This window comes from Artemia franciscana, chromosome 2, assembly GCF_032884065.1.
Source record: "Artemia franciscana chromosome 2, ASM3288406v1, whole genome shotgun sequence".
Lineage (NCBI taxonomy): Eukaryota > Metazoa > Arthropoda > Branchiopoda > Anostraca > Artemiidae > Artemia > Artemia franciscana.
This window is the reverse complement of record NC_088864.1, coordinates 18359790-18373190: the sequence shown is the minus strand read 5'-3', so window position 1 is coordinate 18373190 and position 13401 is coordinate 18359790. Positions and strand designations below refer to the sequence as shown.

At 35.1% G+C, this 13401-nt stretch overlaps 1 protein-coding gene across 2 annotated transcripts in view; it reads right to left on the bottom strand.

Moving 5' to 3' along the window:
* LOC136038076 (gamma-aminobutyric acid receptor subunit beta-like) overlaps positions 1–13401 on the bottom strand; it is a 208159-nt gene that overhangs the window by 168491 nt on the left and 26267 nt on the right. For both annotated transcript variants that reach the window (XM_065721074.1, XM_065721081.1), the window contains exon 2: positions 7591–7735. In XM_065721074.1, coding sequence (XP_065577146.1) covers positions 7591–7735 — 145 coding nt within the window. The remainder of the gene's footprint in view (positions 1–7590; positions 7736–13401) is intronic.

The following is a 13401-nucleotide window of genomic DNA, read 5'->3' as shown; positions in this document are numbered from 1 at the left end:
TCATTTTTATTTTATTTTTTAGTTGGTTGAAGCTTGATTTAGAAAGAAATTAAATAAAAAAAAGCAAGTCTTTTTTAACTGAAAGTAAGGAGCGACATTAAAACTTAAAACGAACAGAAGTTACTTTGTATATGAAAGAGGCTGCTTCATCATCAACGCCCCGCTCTTTACGCTAAAGTTCGCCTCTTTCTCTCAACTCTTCTTTTTAAAGCGGTAAAAAACTTTAGCGTAAAGAGCGGGGCGTTGATGAGGAAGCAGGCCCTTTCATATACGAAGTAATTTCTGTTTGTTTTAAGTTTTAATATCGCTCCTTACTTTCGGTTAAAAAAAATTGTTTTTTTAATTTAATTTCTGAAAGTTTTTAATCAATGCATGTTGTGTTTTTGGCTCTCCGCAGAGGAATAATTAAAACGAAATTTGCATATTTTTTTTTGGCTAAATGGCTTTTTCATAATTTTGATAGAATGATTTTGAGAAAAAAAAAGAGCGGGGGAGGAAGCCTTGTTACCCTTCAATTTTCGGTTAATTAAAAAGGCAACTAGAACTTTTAATTTTTTACGAATCTTTTTATTAGTAAAAGATATACGTAACTTATAAATTAGCTTACGTAAAGAACTTTTGTATTCTCTTTTTTTCATTACATTTATGAGGGGGTTCGCCCCCACTTCAGTTCCTTGCTCCTTACTTGCTCCTTCCTCAGTTCTTTACATTGGAGCTTAAATTTTGTCCCAATTCATTAAGAACGACCCCTGAATCACAAAAGCCGGAGGATAAATAGTTGAAATTACTAAAAATGCTTTAGCGTAAAGAGCGAGGTATTAGGAGGAGGTGAGCCCCTCATATGGGTAATAATTTCTGTTCGTTTTAAGTTTTAATGCTGCTTCTTACTTGCAGCTGAAAAAAGCTTTTTCATATTTATTTTTTCATTATTTTTTAAAGTAATGCTAGTAAATCCTGCGCTACCTTCATGGAAATTTTCTTCCCCCATGACAAATTCCTCAAACAAACAAATAAAAACAAACAAATAAACACGCATCCGTGATTTGCCTTCTGGCAAAAAATACAAAATTCTTCATTTTTGTAGATAGGAGCTTAGAACTTCTACAGTAGGGTTCTCTAATACGCTGAATCTGATGTTGTGATTTTTGTTAAGATTCTATGACTTTTAGGGGGTGTTTTTCCCTATTTTCTAAAATAACGCAAACTTTTTCAGTCTCGTAACTTTTGATGGGTAAGACTAAACTTGATGAAACTTACATATTTAAAATCGGTATTAAAATGCGATTCTTTTGATTTAGCTTGATGTTTTTTTTTTAATTTCAGTTACTATTGAGCCGGGTCGCTCCTTACTACAGTTCGTTACCACGAACTGTTTGAAACTGAAAAAAAAATGTTCGGTACTTTCTTCTAACTTAGCCTGGTTTATGCAAATTTGTTTTTAGTGGGAATATTGCATGATCTTGAGGGGAATTTTGCAGGACCAAAGGTTCGATACAATCATCTCTGGGAAATATATGCTATTATTAACACTTGTTGTCCCATGTCTTATATGCGCAAATTTAATCGCAGCGTTCTAATTCTTCTCATAGTGCTCTTTCGGTCACATATTCAATGCATTTATTCAAAACTGAATGCAAAGATCACAATTTTTTCTCTTTTTTTTGTTTTAGCTGATTTTAATTCTGATTAATGTAATTTGTTTTCAATGGGAATTTCTTATGGTTTCATGAACGAGCTCTCTCCTGATCTTATATGATCATAGGCTCGATACGATCACCTATCTGATTTCATTCGTTTGAAAAATATTTCCCCAAAATTATGTCTCTAAATGAATTTTCTCAAAGTTTTGATCAATCTAAATTGTCCTTTTTCTAGGCCAGAAAATGCTAATGTGTCAAATTTTCAGGAATATTATCGAGCCATTTTCAATAAAGAATATATACAAGCATACGCAATAACTGGTCTCTTGCAACCTAGTAAAACCACACTCCAAAGTATCGAAAAAATAAAGAACCTGTTTTTAAAAAACTGCCTAGTAAGAAAAAATTAACATTTGTTGATGATTCAGGGATGGTAATTATTATCTCAATTTGTTTTAACAGTAAACTACTTTGATGAAAGTTAATTTATAGTAATTTTGATAAATAGTCTGAAAACCCTTGAAAATGGTGCCGGATGAAAAAGTAACACCATTAGAATTACCATTGATGACAACTTTATTCAGGAAACTCACAACAATATCTAAAAATAGTACAATTTTTTATGAAAACTGCATCTTCAGATACTAGATGATATAACAAATATATATTTGATATTAGATGTTATACTACACATATCTCTCAAAAATTAATTTTTTGGGGTATGATGTCATATTTGAGTGATTCCTCTGCCTGATTCCCTTTATTTGATTCTTTATTAGGTTAAAACTCCCGCTGCAACCATTATTCAGTGCTAGATTCCAACTCAGAACAAGCCGAAGGCTTTTTACTATGGGTACTTAAATAATTATAAACAAATCTACATAAACAGAAGCACTGTGAATAAGACACACTTTCACACGCATGTCATAAATATGGCGCCCTTTAATCAATCGATTAAGTTATAAAAATCAAGATACTATAGCAACTAAAATGCAGTCACCACACGAAAAATTTGTTAACGAGATACGATAGAACGCACGAGTTACGGATTGTTGAAAGTGCGAACAAAACTCAGCACAAAGCTTCAAGAATAACGCTGTGACGTGGAGTCGATAGGAATGAAGGGGTCTTTAGTTCTTCAGAGGTGGCTTGTTTGATCTGGACGGTCCCAGAACCAGTGCAGGATAGAGTGCGGGATCAGTGCAGGTCGTCTCAACACAAGGCACTTGGAACCGGACAGGAAGAAGTCCTTGTGACCTCCAGAAGAATTGGAAGCTTTTGCAATCCTGGGACCATCTTGGTCACAACATGGCTTTCCACATTTGACATTACTTTTCTATAAACAAGAATCGAAGTCCCACACAAGCAATCTCTAACCTTTTACTTTCAGCACATTATGTATTCACTCCTACAAATATTATACTACTGCGGGGAGACCCATTTTTCAACCCATAATAGATAATTTAGCTAGGAAGAGGTTTTTTATCCTTAAAAAACTCACCAAAACAGACCAAACTAGAAGAACTATTCATTAATCAGAATCAAGGGCAAATGCTATGTAGTTTCCAAGGGGTAATAGGTCCCTTCTTATTGTAACCAAATATCTTATTGGCATAAAAAATGTGGGGAGTAGGGAGTGCTGGAGGGAAAAGTCGTGAGTATTGTCTAGAAATTTCCCAGGAGTGATGAGGCGAATTTTACCAAGAAATTTGTTTTACCAACGTTTAAATGGACATGTTGGATTTTATCTTTATTTTCTTATATTTTAAGCTATTCATGGTAACGAACTATGAAGAAGGAACGACTCGTGCTAATAAAAGCCAAAACTATAAAGAAGGCGTTTTAGAACAGTCCATACAATCAGAGAATTGGATTTTTATGGTGACAGTGAATATACTCACTGAGGGGACTGTAAAAGTCCCCTTAGTTTAAAGCTATACAGTCGAAGCTATTGAACTGAGGAAATCGAGTACTATTTTCAAAAAGGGAAAAAATTCCCTAAATAGCAAGTGATTTGGATGAAAATCACATAATAGAATTCAGCATATCAGGAAACTATTGTAGAACTTTCAAGCCCCAACTACAAAAACAAGAAATTTTAACTGTTTTTTCCCTGAGGAGGATGATGACGGATAGATTTTTATTTGTGTGTATGTTCGTTCTTCTTATGCATTGTTGATCGAATATAATCAATTTTACTCGAATATCGGAAGAGGGCTCGTTAGAAAGGGAATTGGAAGTTCTACTGACATTTTAAGCAGGAAATAAGATAGTGCCAAGGAGGAGTGGTGTTTTTTTGCCATTTTGCCGCACAAAACGATAATTGTGGTCCAAAGGGTTTGAAAAAGCCAACGAGTGAAAATTATTTCACTTTTGATTTTAAAGCACTTATTTTCAAGTATCTTGAAAATATAACAAGTCAGTTTATTTGAGCAAGTTTTGCATATATAATTTAGATATATGCTAGTTTTACACGTAATCGGTGGAACATTAATTTAATTTTATTTTTATTCTTCTTATTTTAATTTTTATTCTTCTTAGGTCTTAAGTTCATTTTTTATGTTACGTATGAGATACTTTACTTTTTTTAAATAATAGCATTAAATAAAGCGACAAGAGAAAAAATAATGACAAATTTAAAACGGTTGGAAGCATTTGAAATAGATTATAACCCACTAATGATGATGTAAAACGACGTGCTGTAGACTCCTGAATAAACCGATGTTAGATAAGGGGAAACTTTGATGAATGTTTCCCCCTTTGAGGACAGGAAATTGAGAAGGATGAATAATAATTGCTCAGTTGGCTCTATTGTCGAATATTACATTTATGAAATCGGCTTCCAAGAAACAAAGGTAAAGAATAAAATCATACCATCACCCCCACAATCCAATAAAAATGTTTTCCGAAACATCTCAAAAGATTAATGTTAAGAAAGTACACATTAGGGGCTACCTCCCACACCCTCTAAAAACTCAAGTAGTTTACTTGTTGGCCTAACGTAAGGCGATAATAAATTGTATTAGACACCATATCTGAAATAGTCTCTGTAAACATCAATTTTTTGCTGATGGTTCTAATCTACAGAAAACCAGACAGTTCCTCGAAATACCAACGACTCCTACATCACAGGAAAGTTAAACATAATAGCTTAAAGAGCCATAATAAAGAAGATCACATTTTCACAAATTGGAAGAAAGGCTAAATAACCTAATTTATTGAGCCTTTCACATCCTTTTTTTAATCCTATGTTATTTGAAAGGTGGGAAAAAAGAAAAAAATACGATATTTCCTCAAGAAGCTTACGGTAACTTATCTTAGAAATCTTACAAAAGGAATTGCAAAAAAAGGTATTTTCAAACTTTTGTTTGGTAAATTCCTTCACGTTCACTGGTGCAGTTATAGGAGGGAGAATTTTGAGGGGTTTAGATAAAAAAACATAATGGCCTCGCTTTCATAGGCAAAAATTTCATAATTTTTATTTTGATCCTCCGAAACAATGCCCCCATAAAAAGAAAAGGTCACACTATCTTATTTAGATAATATGCTAAACTCTATCCTTCCTATGAAGAAGTTTTTAAATGCACATGAGTATTGACGGCATCAACTTCTTAGTCTTTCAGAGCAGCTTAGCGCACACCAGTTTGTTTTTTTTAACCTCGGAAATCCAATGAAGGATTTACATTCAGATGGATTCTGTATGTCTGTAGAGCAGTTGTTCAACACAGCTGCATATAGAACAGGAAAAACCTGAAGCCGGGTGTGAAGTAGCAGCGCATGTGGGCTGACGATCCCTAATTTCATCAAGTTTGCGTGTCATTTCGTTTTGTTTTGCAAGTCCATTTTGAGTCAACTGCTTTACACTTAGGTTACAATGCCTATAACATTAGTTTTGGGACATTTTGTTGCAAAATTCATTAGCTCTTTGGAAAGTACCAGGAGGCTGTCTAAATTGAAATTTTTTACAAAACATACGTTACAACCTTGTTGCAGCCCAAGAGATACACGTGGGCCTAGAGACATTTGTGACTTTTGTCCATTCCTCTCAGTTACGTGGGGTTGTCAGTTACCTTGAAACACCGTGATACATGAAGCTTTCCCTGAAAATACTGAGTACTCTGTTTCCAGTTTATCAGTGGCAGGGACTTCTCCGTTGAAGGTTCTGAGGTAAATATAGCAAAGAAATTGATAAATATTTGTATAGTGTTCCCTTAGTTGTACTGAGCTGTTAGAAGCAGAATTAGTAGTTACTAAAATGTCGAACAGAAAAAAATGTAGACAGATTTTACATTAGGTATGGGAACCAAACATATACTAAAGAGACAAAGAGAGATTCCAGTGTTATAATTCCATGCTTAAAATAACGCTTTTTTTCGATTATTGTGTTGCGAGAGCAACACTTTGGTTTTGTCGTATTTTTTTTTTCTAGTACCCGGATTTCAGCTTATTTCTAGAAAGTGGTAAGAATCTAACCTCTGCAGTTTTTACGGAAAGTGTGGACCCTAGGCCGGATTGATGACTATGAATTTGCATTTTGGAAAGCTTCGTAGAATTCTTGCCTGGAGCCAAAAATTTATTGTTTCTACTCATTTCTGTTCGTTATTTCAGCTGAGTTTATCATTCGATTTTTCGCACTTGGGATTGCGGTAGAGAAATGGTATCAGATGTGCCTCTTTAAAAGTTCTCTCAATGCTAGAGAAATTAGAGTTTATCCTTAGGACCTTTCTAAGTGATGACGTTAGAAACTTGGCCTACGGCAAAAAAGTCAACTTTTCAACTAAGACAGATAGATTTTTTTTCCGGTGGCAGTCGATAGCTCTTGATGAGCTGATCAAAGTACATATCATCCATTTTTTGGTAGAAAATTTACTTCATGAGATACACCAGTTTGAAAGTTTAATGGGGTTAACCAATTTAGTAGTAACGTACACACTGCAACCAAAAGTAGGCTGATACAGAAATGGTATCAGATATGCCTCTTAAACTCTAAAAGTTCTTTCATTGCTAAAGAAATTAGAGTTTATCCTTTGCTCCTTTCTAAGTGATGACGTTAGAAAATTGGCCTACGGCAAAAAAGTCAACTTTTGAACTAAGGCAGATAGATTTTTTTTCGACGGCAGTCGATAGCTCTTGATGAAGCTGATCAAAGAATATGTCATCCATTTTTTGGTAGAAAAATTCCTTCTTGAGATATACCAGTTTGAAAGTTTAATGGGGTTGACAACTTCAGTAGTATGGTACACACTGAAACCAAAAATAGGCCAATACCAATTGTGAGACATATAGGGGAGTTTTAAGCAACAGTCGGCTGTTAGCTTATAATCATCTTCGGCAATGAGGGGCTCGCAACTTTCGCTAGTTGGCGTACGTGTTATGTGTTTCCGGTGTATTTGATATTAAGTCCAATTTGGCTCCAGTGGTAATACATGTAGGGGACTTGTAAGTAATAATCAGCTGTTAGGCTACAATCATATTCAGCGATGAAGGGCTCGCAACTTTTGCTACTTGCAATGAGGGGTTTGAAACTTTTGTAAGTTGGTGTACCTAGTATCTATTTTAAGATTCTCACAGATTAACAGCTTCAGCGTTTAATCGAAGCTCAGAAACAAAACCAAAGTGTTGCTTTCGCAACACTTTACTCGGTGAAGCCGAACAAAGTTTGCCGCAACACCACAAAGTTTGCCGCAACACCACACGTTGCCCATGCAATGTAGATCTAGTTTTATTTTTATGATGAATTTTTGTAAGCCAGTCACATTATTCCTCAAGCATATGCTGAAATTTTTTTTTTTTCTGTTCTTGCTATATTAAATTCCGTGCCTGCAAAAAGAGCACAAATCCGAATTCGTTCTTTGTATGGTATTTTACGCCAATAAAAAAGACGGCACTCAATTTTGAGTGCCAGCATGGTTCGAAAGTAAGCACTCTGTGTATAAACTATTTAACATACCATATTTACTTCTGAAACTGCACTAATGCCAACAATATACAGTGTAACTTCAATCACCACAGAAGGTCCCCCATAAAGTGGACGTACTCTTTTGTCATAGCCTTTTTGAAGGCTATCGAGTATCTCAGAGATGTTAAAAGTATTCCTGAAAAAGAACATTATTTATGTTCTGACTCAAGTAAAGGGGTGAATTATTTATGTAATTAAAATAATCGTCAGCTTGAACTATGGATTAAATATGTAAGAATAGCAGCAAAGTACCTGTTTGCCAAACCTAGTTTAGATGAAACGGGAGGATTTATCAAACATACAAGGTCTGTAATCGCAATTCCAATAGAAACAGTAATAAAAGGAACCTAAATGTTGAAATTTTAATGTTAGATTATGCACGTTCTAGTCCATTTTGAATATCCTTACGTTACACCACTTTAAGGCATATGCTTCATCGCTTTAAAGTGAAATTTTCTATGAATTACATTTCCATAAATTCTCCCATTTCCATAACTTTGCCTTATTTGAAATTGACTTAGGAAACTATATTATTTATTTTTTAAGGGGAATCAAATAAAAAAAGTTTTTTTAGCTGCATTTAAGGAGTGACATAAAAACTTAAAACGAACAGAAATAATTTCGTATATGAAAGCGGTTGTCCCCTCCCCAACGCCCCGCTCTTTGCGCTGAAGTTTGACTCTTTCTCACAACTCAAATTTTTAAAACAATAAAAAAAAACTTATTTGCAGTTTAAAAACTTGTTTCTTGTTATTTAATTTCTAAACTTTTTTGAATTAATGAATGTTTTGATTTTGGTTCACCGCTCATGAATAATTAAAACGAAATTTGCTTATTAATTTTGTTTTGGCAAATGGCTTTCTAATAGTTTTGATTGGACGATTTTGATAAAAATAGGGGAAGGAGGCCTAAATGCTCTCGGTACTGTGGATTATTGTGGAGTAGACGAACCCCCTTATATACGTAATAATTCCTGTTCGTTTTAGGTTTTAATGCTGCTCCTTACTTCCAGCTGAAACTTTTTTTTAAATAATTCTAGAAAATCCTGCGGTCCCTTTATGGAAATTCTCTTCCCTCATGATAATTTCCTCAATGGAAAGATCCTACCACGTAACCACCTCCTCCCTACCCCCCCTCAACGTGAAAAGGGCCACTGAAAACATCTGTAAACTTCCCAATAACTATTCTATATGTAAACACTACATTACTATATATGATTACTATGATTACTATACGTAACTTGCAGCCCCTCCCCCGAGGACTATAGGAGATTGAGTCGTCCCAAATGACATAATTATTAGGATTTAGGACTATGCTGAGCAAAATGGCTATCTTGAAATTTTGATCAGGTGACTTTGGGAGAAAAAGAGCGTGGGAGGGGGCCTAGGTGCCCTCTAGTTTTTGAGGTCACTGAAAAAGGGCATTTGAACTTTTATTTCCTTTAGAATGAGCTTTCTCGCAAAATTCTATTACCAGTGGGTCCATACGATAACCCCAGGGGAAAGAAAAACAAAAAACAAATCAACAAGCATCCATGCAGTCTTCTGGCAAAAAATACAAAATTCCACATTTTTGTAAATATGGGCTTTTCCTTCTCAACGCCCCGCTCTTTACGCTAAAGTTCGACTCTTTCTCTTAACTCTACATTTTAAAACAGTAAAAAACTTTAGCGTAAAGAGTGGGGCGTTGAGAAGGAAAAGCCCCTTTCATCTACGGAGTAATTTCTGTTCGTTTTAAGTTTTAATGTCGCTCCTTACTTTCATTTAAAAAACTTGTTTTTTTATTTAATATCTGAACGTTTTTGAATCAATGCATGTTTTGATTTTGGCTCTCCGCAGAGGAATAATTAAAACGAAATTTGTATATTTATTTTTTTTTGGCTAAATGGCTTTCTCATAATTTTGATCGAATGATTTTGAGAAAAAAGAGCGGGGGAGGAAGCCTAGTTGCCCTCCGATTTACGGTTAATTAAAAAGGCAACTAGAACTTTTAATTTTTTACGAATCTTTTTATAAGTAAAAGACATACGTAACTTATAAATTAGCTTTTAAATAACTTTTGTATTCTCATGTTTTTATTACATATATGAGGCGGTTCGCCCCCTCGTCAGTACCTCGCCCTTTACACTTAAGCTTAAATTTTGTCCCAATTCATTAAGAATTACCCCTGAATCACAAAAGCCGCAGAATAAATAGTTGAAATTACTAAAAATACTTTAGCGTAAAGAGTGGGGTATTAGGAGGAGGTGAACCCCTCATATAGGTAATAATTTCTGTTCGTTTTAAGTTTTAATACTGCTGCTTACTTCCAGGTGAAAAAAAAACTTTTTCATATTTAATTTTTCATTGTTTTTTTTTAAGTAATGCTAGTAAATCCTGCGCTCCCTTCATGGAAATTTTCTTCCCCCATGACAAATTCCTCGATGGAAACTTCCCCCAGAATATCCCCCTCTTCTCAACCCCTGCCTCCAACCAAAAAATCCTCCTGAAAACGCCTGTACACTTCCCAATAACCATTACTATATGCAAGCACTGGTCAAAGTTTTGAACTTGTAACCCCTCCCACGGGGACTCTGGGGGAGTAAGTCGTCCCCAAAGACATAGTTAAAAGGTTTTTCGACTATGCTGAATAAAATGGCTATCTCAGAATTTTGATCCGTTGACTTTGGGAAAATAATTAGCGTGGGAGGGGGCCTAGGTGCCCTCCAATTTTTTTGGCCACTTAAAAAGGGCACTAGAACTTTTCATTTCCGTTAGAATGAGCCCTTTTGCAACATTCTAGGACAACTGGGTCGATACGATGACCCTGGGAAAAAAAAACAAACAAACAAATAAACACGCATCCGTGATCTGCCTTCTGGCAAAAAATATGAAATTCCACATTTTTGTAGATAGGAGCTTGAAACTTCTACAGTAGGGTTCTCTGATACGCTGAATCTGATGGTGTAATTTTTGTTAAGATTCAATGACTATTTTCTAAAATAACACGAATTTTCACAAGCTCGTAATATTTGATGGGTAAAACTAAACTTGATGAAACTTATATATTTAAAATCAGCATTAAAATGCGATTCTTTTGATGTAGCTATTGGTACCAAAATTCCATTTTTTAGAGTTTTGGTTACTATTGAGCCGGGTCGCTCCAACGCCGGGCTCTTTACGCTAAAGTTTGACTCTTTCTCTTAACTCTGCATTTTAAAACAGTAAAAAACTTTAGCGTAAAGAGCGGGGCGTTGAAGAGGAAAAGCCTCTTTCATATACAAAGTAATTTTTGTTCGTTTTAAGTTTTAATGTCGCTCCTTACTTTCATTTAAAAAAAACTTTTTTTGTTTAATTTCTGGACCTTTTTTAATTAATGCATTTTTTTTATCTTGGCTCTCCACGCATAAATAATTAAAACGAAATTTGCATATTAATTTTTTGGGGGGCTAAATGGCTTTTTCATAGTTTTAATCGGAAGATTTTGAAAAAAAGGAGCGAGAGAGGAGGCCTAGTTGCCCTCCAATTTTTTGATTACTTAAAAAGGCGACTATAACTTCTAATTTTTTACGAACGTTTTCATAAGTAAAAAATATACGTAACTTACGAATTAACTTACGTAGCGAACTTCTATATTCGTATGTTTTTATTGCGTATATGAGGGGGCTCACCCCTCGTCGATACCTCGCTCTTTACATTAAAGCTTAAATTTTGTCCCAATTCCTTAAGAATGACCCCTGAATCAAAAAGGCCGTAGAATAAATAGTTGAAATTACTAAAAATACTCTAGCGTAAAAAGCGAGGTATTACGAGGAGGTAAACCCCTCATATGCGTAATAATTTCTGTTCGTTTTATGAATCTTGGCGAAACTTATATATTTAAAATCAGCATTAAAATCCGATTCTTTTGATGTAACTATTGGCATAAAAAATTCTATTTTTTAGACTTTTGGTTACTATTGAGCCGGGTCGCTCCTTACTACAGTTCGTTACCACGAACTGTTTGACTATTGGTATCAAAATTCTATTTTTGTAGAGTTTCTGTTACTATTGAGCTGGGTCGCCTCTTACAACAGTTTGTTACCAAACTGTTTGAAACAGGATATAGTTTAATTCTGTTGGTCATGTGACACACGATGGAAAACTAAAGTTTAATACTAGTATTAAACGGTAAGTTCACGGTAAGTCGTCTCGATGATTTTTTTTACACTCTCCCAAACACATAAGCAAAACGTCTTTGTAATTAAAAATCAAACAGTTCGTAGTATTGTCGTATACTGAAAGTGAGGAGCAATGCAGCTCAACTGTAACCAAAGCTCTAAAAAAAAACGAAATTTGGATATCAATAGACATATCAAAAGAATAAGCTTATTGCGCAAATTCCGTACATATAACATTCATTAAGTTTATTGTTACGTATCAAAAGCTACGAGCCTGAGAAAATTTGCATCATGTTCGAAGAAGTCAAGGAATCTTAATGAAAATCAAACAGATTTTAGCGTATCTGAGAACACTGATCTTTCAACTTTCCGTCTGCAAAAACTTTGGATTTTGTATTCTTCGCCAGAGGAAAGATCAGTGATGCGTGTTTGTCCATTTTTTTTTCTTAGCGCGATAACATCGAACCAATATTCCTAGAATATTGAGAAAGGGCTAATTCGAATGAAAATTAAAAGTTCTCAGTCCCTTTTTAAGCGACCAAAAAGATTGAAGGGCAAATAACCCCCCTCTCACCCATCTTTTTTCCTAAAAGTCATCCGATCACAATTCTGAGATGGCAATTTTTTTCAACATAGTTGCAAAGCGCAGCAAATATGTCTTTGACGATAACATTCGCATCCTGCTACCCCTTGGGAAAGGTTTCTAATTCAGAAAATGTGCCCGTTGATTACGTATAGTATTTCTTATTGGGAAGTATACAGATATTTTCCTGGGAAGGGACAATTTTGTATTGGGAGATGTTCTACGGGAATAACTTTCCGTTGGGAGGAAAGTTCCCGGTGGATGAACTTTCCAAGAGAAATTTTACACTGGGGGAATTTGCAAAGATTCCTATACAAAATTCCTTTTATTTATCTTAATTTCTCTTTGCCGACTCAATTTCACATATGGATATAAGATATAAGAGAAATAACCGAGGGGAAATATTTACCGGGTTGGAATTGTCTAGAGTATTTATCTGTATGTGGGGGGGATTTTCCACGGAAGGAATTCTCTAAGGGAGAAATTATCAGAGGATAGCAGAGGGAATTTATGCGGAAGCACCTCTTTACTAGAGGGTGGGGGGTATCTATGAGAAGAATTTTCCACGGAGGAGGGGGGATTTACGGTATGATTTTAAAAACCACCAGAAATTAAAGTCTTTTTCGAATAAAAGTGGGATCAGAAAAAATTTCAGGTGAAATTGTGATGTGGATATGCAGCTAATTTCATTATTTTTTTTTTTATTTCTACACTGCAATATTAGCCGCAGGTCTATAGTCAATAAACTCAAAAATTTTTGATGCGAATGTGGGAGGAAATTAGAAGTCATCAGGTAGCATAAAGTATTTGGCTTTAAGAGGTCCATACGGCAATTATAGTCCAATACTTGTAGTTAGTGTCTTCAAAATCTCTTGAATTTCAAGCCAAAGAGCTCCAGTTCGGGCACTCAGCCATGCAACCACTACTATTACTACTAAAAACCCACTACAAATCCAAACCACCTGAGGCCAATAAGGACACACAGGCTCCTCCTCCATCCGAATCTATTGATACCCTCCCTCTTTAACCCTCCCTAGAGGTTCCCATTTCCTTTAAACCTTTCCTTGTGACACCCTATACC